General features: G+C 40.0%; 1 protein-coding gene across 3 annotated transcripts in view; it reads left to right on the plus strand.

Moving 5' to 3' along the window:
* Window positions 1-13,576, plus strand: part of wus (TM2 and DnaJ domain-containing protein wurst) — a 138,059-nt gene that overhangs the window by 99,390 nt on the left and 25,093 nt on the right. For all 3 annotated transcript variants that reach the window (XM_068359816.1, XM_068359823.1, XM_068359811.1), the window contains exon 5: window positions 10,031-10,226. In XM_068359816.1, the coding sequence (XP_068215917.1) occupies window positions 10,031-10,226 (196 nt within the window). The remainder of the gene's footprint in view (window positions 1-10,030; window positions 10,227-13,576) is intronic.

Below are 13,576 nucleotides of genomic sequence, written 5' to 3' on the forward strand. Positions count from 1 at the left end.
AAATGCCAAGGATAAGTTTGGGACCGAGGCCACTCAGTCCCAAATTAGGGGGCTAACAGGTCCCTTAGGGTAACTGCTTCCGGCAACCAGCCGCGCTAAGATACACGCAGCATGCTGGAATTTTGAAGAATGCAAAGAGACAGCATGATTACTAATAGAACAGTACCAAGGCACTGATCTAAGAGCGTAAACAGGCCATCTGTTTGCAGTGTAGGGCTATCAGTATTCATATGATAGCTAGTAGAAGGGGGTGCAAGTAGTCTTGACGCCTCCGGGGGGTTCCGGCACGCCGGAGGCCGCTCCAGCAGAGTTTCTGGCATTAGAACAGACAATATATAAGTCAAGAGTAATACCAGGGTGGCGACCGCCGGCACAACGGCGGCACGCCGGCAGAGGAGCGGCGGCTCCGGCAGTCGGAGGATGCCGGATTGGTGACTGGGACAAGGATGGTTATAGCGGAACCAGGTTGCCGGCAGTGGATGCCGGCACTCCGGTGGCCGACCGGCAGGCGGACGGCGAAGCTAGGAGGAAGAAGGAGAGCCATCGGCAGGAGCCGGCGGCGGTCGGCAGTCCCCCGGCACGCGGGGGGCTGGCGGCATGAGGGTAAGGGGAGAGTCACCAAGGTAGGAGGCGGGTATCGCCGACAGTGGAGGCGGCAAGGGACCGGCACCCGGATAGTGAGAGAGACAGGGGGAGGGATGTAAGAAGTCCAGTCATGGACTCCCAGACATCCCCCCCTGAGAGGGTGTACCCATGATAGAGGCTGGCTCTATCACCCAGAAGCAGGGGTCTCAGAGGACCGGGAGCTAGGGTAGCCCAAGGGAGGGCTAGGGGACACCCAAAGAGGGGGAGACCTCTACATACAGAACACATCCAGTGGCTAACCCCATAGGACACTATGAAGGGTATATGTACCAGAGCGGACTGCACATAGAAGCTCAAGGTAGCCCTATCACTCCACCCTAAGGAGGAGTTGTAGGACAGGGGACAGATGGGTATAGACTAACCTAAGTGTAGGCTAGGCTATACAAGAGATAGGTGGGGAGGGGAGAAGAGAAGAGTCTTCCATGGAAGGGGTTCTGTACCAGAGCGGCCACTAGGGAAAGGGAGGACACTCCCTAACCTAAGATAAGGCAGCCTGGCTGAAACGGTGCATGGGTACAGTTTCAGCAGGGGACAGAATAACCTTTCCAAAACCTAACCTAGAGCAGGGCTAAGAGCCCTGAACTAGGAAAGATAGAAGACATATCGCTATCGCAGGACAGTCATAGACTAGTCCTAGCCATAGAGGAAGGGCTAGCCGTTCCTCACTCTCGGACGCAACCCTAAGGGGGGTTCATTCCCTTAGGGAGGACTGAGAGGCGATAATATACTCCGTTAGGCGCTTGATCCCTTTACTTAGTAAGGGAATCAAGGCTAAACAGAGGGAATGCCAAGGGCAGGGGGATGAAGGAAGCATATAGGGGTCCTACAAGTAGGTTAGGTTAGGAAGGGACACTAACTAACCTATCCCCTATATGGTCCCTGAAGGCGAAAAACACTTGCATCACAGTCGAAAGTATTGTAAAATAATGCCACTATCTTCATAACTTAGCCTAGGATCACTAATAAAATCATGCATGAACACTGATATATAGGCGCTCTGGGGGCTATAGTAGCCGACTGGTATGAGGTCAATCGATGACCGATAAAAAGCGTCAAAACACGATATAAAAGTTCCTAGCTATGAAGACTAAATAAACTAATGTTATCGATTAGTAAATGAGGCCGGAAGCGTTGTTGTGGCTAACTAAATAAGGCATGCATAACAACAACGACGCCATAAAATGGCGGGTCCGGTAGAGGCACAGCTCTGCCACAAAACATCAAATATCTCGGAAAGTAATATTTACTTTACGGTCAGAGCTTAACTAAACAATACTGGAACCTTGTACTCAACTTTCCAGAAGAAGGCGAGGCCGAAGGTAGCGACATAACGTAGATGCAAAGCGATAAGTAAGGCACAGGGAAAATCCGTCTAAGTAGGGCGAGCTACTGAACAAAGGATGAAGACGGTCGTGACGTCATTTAAGCAATGGCGCCCGTTTGTTTACGTCTCGAGTACCAAAAGTAGCCACGGATGAGATTAGCTATGGAACGGCTCCCAGCTATTCTCAGCCCTTACACACCGAAGCATTAACTCTGTTCGGGGTGTAGATAGCTATGTGGCGCGTTAATACATGCGTCCCCTGTTGATATACGATGTCTTAAAAGGGAAACCTTTAGGATACTCGCTCCAGAAGTTAGAATTCTGTGATAACCTGTGGTTAAATTCTCTGGGAATATCTTAGTAGTTATTTACCCAAGGAAGCTACCAAAAAGGAACCTTCCATCAGGACGCCATGGCTTGAGCCCAAAAATAAATTTTTGAATATACTTACCCGGTGATTATAAATTAAAGGACCCTCCCTTCCTCCCCAATAGAGATGCAGTGGGACGAGGAGAAAATTGAGTCTTTGTTTACATCGAGTACTGGGTATCTGGACGACAGATGGCGCTGTTGGGCACACCCGCAACCTGTGTAGCGATCGCTGGCGAGTTTTTACCGTAGAGTTGTCTGTCGGGCAACAGAGTTGCAGCTATATAATCACCGGGTAAGTATATTCAAAACTTTATTTTATTATCAAAATAACATTTTTCCTTGTTTCCTTTCCTCACTGGGCTATTTTCCCTGTTGGAGCCCCTGGACTTATAGCATCTTTCTTTTCCAATTAGGGTTATTGCTCAGCAAGTAATAATAATAATAATAGAGGTATTAGTGTATTTGACGAAAATAAAACTGGAAAATTTCTTTAATTTTAAGAATCAATGTTAACATGCCAAGATTCCAGAGACAAAAGCAGTATGCACATCAAGTGAGTATATAGAAATAACCAATTTCATTAGAATTGCTTTTTGTAACATACATAAGTTGATTGGAAAGGAGAATATTGAATTGTATGTGATTATTATGGTGACAAAAGTAAATGAATGAACAAGTAATATTGAGAAAGTGGCTTTATGGATGCTGCCTAGCAAGGAAGACAACACAGTAAAGTCCTGGCTAACTGCATGCCTCAGGAAATTAGAGGGTGCATTATAAATGGAAAATCTATAAAATCCATTGTATTATTATAGTACTATACTCTCTATAGGAGGCCCTCTTAATGAGAGAATGCCTTGATGAAGTCATTGAGCTTCAGCACGGCATTTCATTCCCGTGCTGAATCTTGGTGACGGGCAAGAGGGCTCTCGAACTTCGGGAAATTGCTCCCCCAGTTCGAATCTAAATTTCTCTCTTTCATCTTTTTCTTCTGCTTAATATTACTTCGACCTTCTCCTAATTTTATCAACTTTCTTTCATCTTGCTGTCTTATCTCTATGATTATTATTTTTCTTACTTATATATATATGTAGATGTATGCATATATATATTTATTTATTTTATTTGTTCATTTATTTATTTATCTTTTTTTTCTATTTTATTTAAATGGCGTGGATATTTCCACATTCGTTATTACTGCCTGCTTAGATGAATGGGAGAAGGAATCACGGTTGGGAGGTATTCGCATTCAAAGCTATATATGAGAGTATTGGATGATCTCAGCCATCCCAAAGATGGTTTGGACCTTTTTGGCAGAACTACTCTCAAGGGTTGGGTCATCGGAATCCAGGGGGATCCAATCCTTGAGGTGGGACTCTTGGCTTTTGGCCGGAAGCCCATCATTACAGATATGGGGAGGATGATTCCATATTACCTTGGTCTCAGTCCTAACAGGCGGGTTTAGCTTACACCTGTGCCTCTATATCTGTTTTGACGCTATCCTTTGGGTAGGGTATGGAGTGGACCATCTGGGAAGTATAGTCTCATTGTGCCGATAGTGGAGAATACAAATTTCCTTTCCAACGTATGATACTTTCTTATAATTCTCAAGCAGGTACCCCAACAAAACAACAACAAAAAACATGAAAATCCCACCCTTAAATATGGACCCTTCAAATGCTGACTCGCCATCCCCTGGATTTGCTGACTCCCCCCCGGCACTGTTGACAACTTCTGCTACTGTAATTAAGGAAAATTCTGTTGACGACCTTCGAACTAAAAAGGACCACTCTACTGATGTTAAAAAATCTAGCAATTTGGGTAACACAGGGAAACTACGATTCCTTCATGTTTCCCAAATCCCATTAGAGACAAATTATGATGATATATATAGAGCATTTGAGTGCTATGGATTGATAAAGGAAATAAGGATGAGACTTGGAGATGAAAAATGGGACTCTTGGATATCTTTTGAAAGTCATGATGAAGCGTTTAATGCCATAAGTAATATTAGTAGTATCAAAATTAACGAATTGAACATCATGGGAGCTCTTTGTGATAAGGTCCCAGAGGAATTGGATGTGTACAAACCTGCTGATTGGTTTGAAAAAGATAGAAATGTACCCATGCCTTCACAGAGAAAACCCAAACCACCAATGTGGCTCTTAGCTGAACCTAAAGGGATAATAGGAAATTATTTTAAGATATGTAAGTTTATCCAAAAAAAAAGTAGGAACCATAGCACCTGGAGATATATCTCGTTTTGGGAAGAATAGTTATCTCATCCATGCCAAATCTTCGACTCAGTCTGCAATACTGTCTAACTTACAGACAGGCAGTGATGAAATTACATTGGAAATGAAACCTCATCTAAATTTTAGTTATGGAAGAGGAGTGGTCTTTAATAAGGACCTGTACGAATTTACAGAGGAGGAGATACTTTCTATGTGTCCATTAAATGTATGGAAAGTGCATAAGGTTCCTGGAACTTCAATGATTATACTTACTTTCCAGGATGCTGATGTACCTTTCCATATTTTTATTGAAAATGAAAGAATTAAAGTTTGGCCTTTCAAACAAAAGCCCCTGCAATGTTTTAATTGTTTTAAATTTGGACACCCATCCAAAGTTTGCAAAAATGGAAAAATGTGTGGTATTTGCTCCAAAACTTATCATGGAGAATGTACACTTGAGGCCAGGTGTTCAAATTGCAATTTGAATCATAAATCAACTGATAGGAGATGCGAACTGTATAAGTTGGAGGAAGCTGCCCTAAACAAATCAAGTTTAGAACACATAAGTGTGGGACATGCAAAAAGACTGTTGAATAAATCAACCAGCTATGCAAAGGCCTTAAAATCAAAGGTAAATTTACCACAGGAGACGGCAACCCCACCTAGCACTGCCAGTAATCCTAAGAAAAGAAATACAACCTCTGATAATAAAGTACTGCATGACAAGGTAATCATATTGCCTTCTGAGGCTCTGCCACAGCGTATTAAAAATGGGTCATTGCCCATTTCTGTACAGCCTTCGTCCCCCATTACCAACAATAGTACTAACCTCTCCCAGGCCATGTCCTTGCCTGATTTGATGGAGATGCCACCTGACACCAAGTTACCAGGTGCACCTGTATTGAGGAAGGTGCAAAAACCTGGTAGCTCAAAACCTACTAATCAGAAAAGAGAGAGACCTCCATCTCTCTCGCCCCCTTCCATAAGAAATATCAAAATTACGACGTCAAATAAATATGATGATTTGTCTGTTGATATTTCTGATCTGGAAGTCAATTTAAATAAATCGGAAATTCAAGTGGAGGTCCACCAACCTCCTCAACAATCAGATCAAAAAGACAAAAAGAAAATCATAAATGCCAAACCCAATCTATCAAGACCCTCTTTAATAAAACCACCTAAAAATAGTGTTAGATCAAAAACTGCTAATGGGAAGACTCCATCCAAGGGTCTACCAAATTATAAACCATAGTTTTTTCCTCCATTTTGCAATGGAATTGTCAGGGTTTAAGGGCCAAATATGAAGAACTTAAGCTCCTTATTCATGAGCATTCCCCCATAATTATTTGTCTACAGGAGAGCAAACTTGATCATAATACCCCTTGTCCTCGCGAATATATTAGTTATAGGACACCATATGATCACCAAGTGGGGAGCCATGGCGGAAGTCTCATATACGTTCGTCGAGATGTTCCCCAAGTTTCTCTGTCTATTCGTACACCTCTGCAGACAGTGGTTATACAGATTGACATAGGGCGAAAAAATATACAATTTGTTCTCTGTACTTGCCTCCAAATGATAACATTTTGTATGATAACTTAGTGGAGGTGATTCAACAACTCCCTCAACCTTTTCTTTTACTTGTAGATTTGAATGGTAGACATCCTTTGTGGGGTGATGTTTTAGCAAACACGAAGGGAAATATCATATCATCAATTGTGGAAAATGAAGATGTGGGACTCCTTAATACAGGAGAGCCCACACACTTTCATGTCCAGACAGGTACCTTTTCATGTATTGACCTATCAATCGTAAGCTCTAATTGCCTTCTCGACTTCGATTGGAGAACATTAGATGATTGGCATACTAGTGATCATGCACCAATCATTATAAACACCAACAATGGTCCACCTTTACAGGGATCGCCACGATGGAATCTTGACAAGGCGGACTGGGATAAATTTCGTGAGCTAAGCGAAATTGAGGGGGATGCAGGACAAATTGAAAATATCGATGATGCCATAGACTTACTGAATGGAACTCTCCATACAGAAGGAGTCAATTCAATTCCCAAAACAACAGGGTTATTCAAACGACGACCAGTCCCGTGGTGGTCTTCAGAACTAACTGCCCTCCACAGAGCCACAAGAAGATCTCTAACACTATCGCGTAGACGCAGAACTGATGAGAATTTGATTATGTACAAGAAATGTAGAGCACAGTTCCGTCGTGCCATGAAAGAAGCAAGGCGCCAGTCATGGATGTCTTTTGTTTCCTCCATTAACAGTAGAACACCACCATCTTCTGTGTGGAGGAAAGTAAAAAAGATAGCTGGCAAATTCACCCCCAACCCACCACCAGTGTTGAAGGTGAATGGCCAGTATGTAACTGAAGCAAATGATGTTAGCAATGCCCTGGCTAATCATTTTTCAAATGTATCCAGCAAGTGTGAAGGAGCCCCTTGTCACCAGTATAGGAGCACTGAAGAAAAGAAAATTTTAAATTTTGCAACAAGAAGGGAAGAGTCGTATAATTTTCCTTTCACTGAAAGAGAATTTGATTCCGCACTTGCTCATTGCAATGATACAGCCCCTGGACCCGATGGAATTCCATATGCAATGATTAAACATGTACATTTTAATACAAAGCTATTTATTTTAAGTATTATTAATAGAATATGGCATGATCATAGTTACCCAAGTGTTTGGGAACTAGCCATTATTTTAGCCTTTTTAAAACCCGGTAAAGACAAGTTTTTAGCAGCAAACTATCGTCCTATTGCATTGACATCTTGTTTATGTAAAATCATGGAGAAGATGGTCAATGCAAGGCTGATGTGGTACCTTGAAAAGAAAGGTATTTTATCACCGATTCAATGTGGATTCCGAAAAATGCACTCAACGACTGATGTGTTGATACGACTAGAGTCTTCTATTTGTGAAGCCTTTGCTTCCAAACAGCACCATGTTACAGTATTTTTTGACCTTGAAAAGGCATATGATACCACATGGAGATATGGTATACTTAAAACCATTCATGAATTGGGATTGAGAGGAGAGCTGCCACTATTTATTCAGGCATTTCTTTCACGTAGAGTTTTTCAAGTGAGAGTTGGAGAAACTCTATCAGAGAGTAAGTGCCAGGAAGAAGGAGTTCCTCAGGGTAGTGTGCTGAGTGTAACCCTTTTTGCACTAGCAATTAATGGGATATCCTCAGCCATTCCCCAGGATGTTCTCTCAACATTATTTGTGGATGATCTCTCAATATCATTTGCTGGCACTAGAATGGCAATGGTTGAGAGAAAAATCCAACTCTATTGATAAGATTATCCAGTGGGCTGACATGAATGGATTTAAGTTCTCGACAAGTAAAACTACCATTGTCCATTTTTGTCGTATCCGGAGAGTACATCCAGACCCGGATATATACATTAAAGGTCAACGGATACCATGTGCAAGAGAAGCTAAATTTTTAGGTTTGATATTTGATTGTAGGCTTACGTGGGTTTCTCACTTAAAAGCGTTAAAAGCTAAATGTGTTGAAGCTCTGAATATCTTAAAAGTATTGTCCCATACATCATGGGGGGCAGACCGCAATACTATTCTAAAATTATACAAGGCCTTGATTTTTTCCAAAATTAGTTATGGTTGTGAAATATATTCTTCAGCCACCCCAAGCCGGTTAAAAATATTAGACTCGATACATCATGCAGGTATTAGATTGTCTACTGGAGCTTTTAAAACCTCGCCTATCCCAAGTCTCCTTGTTGATGCTGGAGAGTTACCTCTAGACCTTTACCGAATGTCTTCCATTATTCGGTATTGGTTTAGATTGCAAAGACTCCCTAACTCTCTAGCCTTTCAGACTGCAAGCCTTGTAAGACACGCATCATACTTTGAGTTGCACCCAAAATCTCCTCAACCTTTTGGCTTTCGGGTGAAACGATTATTAAATAGTCTGGATATAATTAGAAATAAGGTACTTCCATTCAAGGTATCGTCAACGCCTCCATGGAAGTTACCAGAGATATCTTTTTGTAAATATTTTATTGGAGATAAGAAGAATATGTCAGACCTAGAAGCCAGGTCTCTTTTTAATGAACATGTTAAAGAACTTTTATCTATACTGATGGCTCCAAATCTGATGCTGGCGTTGGATTTGGAGTACATAGTAATGGTTTTAATTGTAGAGGTGCACTTCCTCTGACCGCTTCCATATTTACTGCCGAACTGTATGGCATATTAACCGCTATTGAGAAAATAGCGTTGGAGAAGGAGGGTAATTTTACAATTTTTAGTGATGCAAGGAGTGTCCTTCAAGCTATAGAAGTTTTTAATTCTAATAACCCTCTAGTTTTAAAGATTTTAGAATGGCTTTTTATTATTGGACGGAGAGGTATAACAGTTCAATTTTGTTGGGTTTCAGCACATGTAGGTGTGTCTGGGAATGAGAAGGCAGATTCACTGGCTAAGAATGCTGCATCCGAGTTGCTGCCAAGAAGGTATCCCATTCCCTGTAATGATTTCTTACCTGACATCAAGAAATTGGTTTGCAATAAATGGCAACAGCAATGGGATAGCCTAGATGGTAATAAAATGCGAGAGGTAACAAATGACATATCTCCTTGGAGGTATAATACGATGCCCCGAAAATGGGAGACGTCTCTTTGTCGTCTCCGTATTGGTCACACTCGGTTGACACACGAGTTTCTGCTGAAGGGCCAACAGCAACCGTATTGTGACGACTGTTTAGTACCTCTAACAGTAAGGCATTTGTTGACCGAATGCCCCAATTATAACAACTTAAGGAAAAGATATTTGTTTGAGACTCGAGGTGAGGGTGGCAGGTTCATCCTTGCCAAGATTCTTGGAAATGATGTGTCCTACCATGCAAGTGGCATTTTTAGATTTATTTCAGAAGCAGGTCTTCTGAAAAATATTTAACTTTTATGACATTCAACTTTTATGATTTTAATTGAATTCTCTTTTATCTTTTATTTTATTTTATTTTTTATTTTTTGTATGCATAAATTAAATGTTACCGGCGTCAATGACCTTAGATGTCAGGATGCCTGAAAACTTTAAATCAATCAATCAATCTCTATAGGAGGGTTAAAGTATACCAGTACTATTTAATTCACTTTTCATATTAATAGTAAACTTTTATGTGATTAATTTTATTTTTGCCAAATTTTATCTGATTTATAAACAGAATTGGAATAAAAATTGTATTTTCCAAATCCCCTGTGGAGTTTCATAATAATGTAGCATATAGTAAAGTGGCTAACTATTATTGTCTGGTCCAAAATAGCTTACTCATTAGTTCATTTATTCAAATGTTACTATACACAGGGTAAGTGGTATGATATTCTTAACAAACTGTTCATTACTGTATCTTGTAGGTTATTTGCTATTTAACTTCCATTTTCAGTGTCATCTTATTTATTTTTTTTCAGCTGTGTGGAACATTGGAAACATTGGTCGGGAGCAAGGTAGCCTGAAATCTGCTATGGTAGGGGCTTTCCTTGTGTTCCCAGCTTCTTTGTTTTATCCTCCTCTTGCAAACTGGAGTGCTGTATCGTCCACACTTGTTTTTAATCAATGGGGTAAAAAATGGAGAAGAACCCCTTACCCAAGACATTCTTTATGCAGGTAAGCAAAAGTGTTATTAACATACTGTCTCATTTTTATGGTTCCTGTAAAATAGGAGTTAGATTTATCATTTACTTGCATTATCTAAAGATACACTATCTTACTACTGTATACCTGTATGTAAAATACAGTACAATATCTCTCCATAAATTTTATTTATTTTTATGAGCCTCTCCTGTTGATGTGGATTCATTTCTCAAAGCGGTTTTTTTTTTGTGGTGTTATATAATTGTGAAGATATATACATAAATATTGCTTAAAGGAATACCTGGCCCTTCCTTCAAATTTGTGAATAGCATACCTACAAATGGTAATGTTTTACTGTATAAGCATGTTATGTTAACTTCAAAGTAATGGAAAACACATACAATGAGCATGTGATTGAGCATGGGCAATTACTTTGGAGGATTCAGTTTCTCCAGAAGTAATGAAAACTGCAAAAACCAGTAATACAGCTCGTGCATGGCTGGATTAGGGTGCCAAACATTAAGATGGTGGGTTATTTATACATGTAGGTTCCTTGTAATGGATGTTAATCTCAAGAACCTAAGGCTTTCCAAAACACACAACTGTTTTCTGAGATTGAAACCCTGTCTCTCCATCACTTTCATTCCCCACAACTCCGATCCATACATCACAGTTGGTACAATCACTTTCTCATATAGAACTCTACATTCATGCCCAACCCTCTATTTTTTACTACTCCCTTAACTGCCCCCAACACTTTGCAACCTTCATTCACTCTCTGACGTACATCTGCTTCCACTCCACCATTTGCTGCAACAACAGACCCCAAGTACTTAAACTGATCCACCTCTTCAAGTAACTCTCCATTCAACAAGACGTTCAACCTTGCACCACCTTCCCTTCTCGTACATCTCATAACCTTACTCTTACCCACATTAACTCTCAACTTCCTTCTCTCACACACCCTATCTGATTCATACAACCCCTACCTCTTCTAAAACCACCCTGTACTTCTAAGATTGCATTCTCTGTTCTATCCTTAATCCTATTAATCATTACTTGATTGTGGTCAGGAAGTTCGTATGATTGGCCTTGATTTTAGTGCTGCCTTTGACCGTGTTAATCATGAGGCCCTTGTTTTCAAACTGAAACAGTTGGGAGTGGGTGGGTCGTTTCTTAGCATTATTATTGATTTTTTAAGTAATAGATCTCAAAGAGTTGTTGTTGATGGGCACCATAGTGATTATAGGAATGTGATATCCGGTGTTCCACAGGGCAGTGTTCTTGGCCTATTACTTTTCATACTATATACACATGACATGTGGTTTGGCCTAGAAAACAAGCTTGTTGCATATGCAGATGATGCTACTCTCTTTGCATCAATTCCATCCCTTGAATGTAGATCTGGGGTTGGTGAATCCCTTAATAGAGATTTAGCTAGAATTAGTGCATGGTGCAAATTATGGGATATGAAGTTGAATCCTAACAAAACTCAAAGTATGATTGTAAGTAGGTCAAGGACGGTGGCTCCTCAACATCCGGATCTTAGTATTGATAATGTTTCTTTAAATTTGTATGACACTTTCAAAATTTTAGGTGTGATTCTCGACAGCAAATTTACTTTTGAGAAACATCTAAGGTCTGTGTCGTCTTCAATTGCACAAAAAATAGGCTTATTGAGAAAGTCTTTCAAGATTTTCAGTGATCAATCTATTCTGAAGAAGTGTTTTAATTCTTTCATTCTACCTTGTTTTGAGTATTGTTCTCCTGTCTGGTCTTCAGCTGCTGATTCTCATCTTAATTTGTTGGACAGAAACTTACGGTCTATTAAGTTTCTTATTCTTGATCTAGATATTAATCTCTGGCACTGTCGTTCAATTAGTTCATTATGCATGTTGCATAAGATTTTTCATAACTCTGACCATCCTTTACATTCAGATCTACCTGGACAATTCTATCCAGTTCTTAATACTAGGCAGGCAGTTAATTCTAATAGCCAGGCCTTCTCCATCATGAGGCTCAATACTACGCAATACTCTAGAAGTTTTGTTCCAGCTGTTACCAAGTTGTGGAATGATCTTCCTAATCGGGTAGTTGAATCAGTAGAACTTCAAAAGTTCAAAGTTGGAGCAAATGCTTTTTTGTTGACCAGGCGAACATGAGTCTTTTTATAGTTTATTTATGACATATTTGTTTTTGATGTTGTTAATAGTTTATATATGACATGTCTGTTTTGACGTTGTTACTTTTTTTAGAATGATTTATTGTTAATTTGTTCTCTTCATTTATTTATTTCCTTATTTCCTTTCCTCACTGGGATATTTTTCCCTGTTGGAGCCCCTGGGCTTATAGCATCTTGCTTTTCCAACTAGGGTTGTAGCTTGGATAGTAATAATAATAATAATAATAATACTCTACCATAGTATTAGATTATCAACAAACTATTCTTTATTTGTGGGTAAATGGGGAAATACTTATTTTTGTGATGGATGGATCATAGAAAATCAAGGTCCGATTGTCAAATTATTTTGGAAGGCATAGACTGCATGACTATTTTAGAGATGCATTAAATTATCTACTGTATATTCATATGGCAGTTTTATTATTATTATTATTGCTAGCCAAGCTACAACCCTAGTTGGAATAGCAAGATGCTATAAGCCCAGGGGCTCCAATAGGGAAAAATAGCCCAGTGAGGAAAGGAAATAAGGAAATGAATAAATGATGAGAACAAATTAGCAATAAATCATTCTTAAAACAGTAACAACGTTGAAACAGATATGTCACATATAAACTATTAACAACGTCAAAAACAAATATGTCATATATAAACTATAAAAAGACTCATGTCCGCCTGGTCAATATAAAAACATTTGCTCCAACTTTGAACTTTTGAAGTTCTACTGATTCAACTACCTGATTTGGAAGATCATTCCACAACTTGGTAACAGCTGGAATAAAACTTCTAGAGTAGGTAGTAGGTAGCAGGTTGGCCTGGGCACCAGCCGCCTGTTGAGATACTACCGCTAGAGAGTTATGGGGTCCTTTGACTGGCCAGACAGTAGTACATAGGAACGTTCTCTCTGGTTACGGTTCTTTCCCTTTGTCTAAACTGACACCGAATAGTTTGGCCTATTCTTTACAGATTCTCCTCTGTCCTCATACACCTGACAACACTGAGATTGCCAAACAATTCTTCTTCACCCAAAGGGTTAACTACTGTACTGTAATTGTTCAGTGGCTACTTCTAGGAAAAGGACACTCCAAAATCAAACCATTGTTCTCTAGTCATGGGTAGTGCCTTAGCCTCTGTACCATGGTCTTCCACTGTCTTGGGTTAGAGTTCTCTTGCTTGAGGGTAGACTCGGGCACACTTCTATCTA

The sequence above is a fragment of the Palaemon carinicauda genome, chromosome 2 (assembly GCF_036898095.1).
Source record: "Palaemon carinicauda isolate YSFRI2023 chromosome 2, ASM3689809v2, whole genome shotgun sequence".
In the NCBI taxonomy this organism is placed as follows: Eukaryota; Metazoa; Arthropoda; class Malacostraca; order Decapoda; family Palaemonidae; genus Palaemon; species Palaemon carinicauda.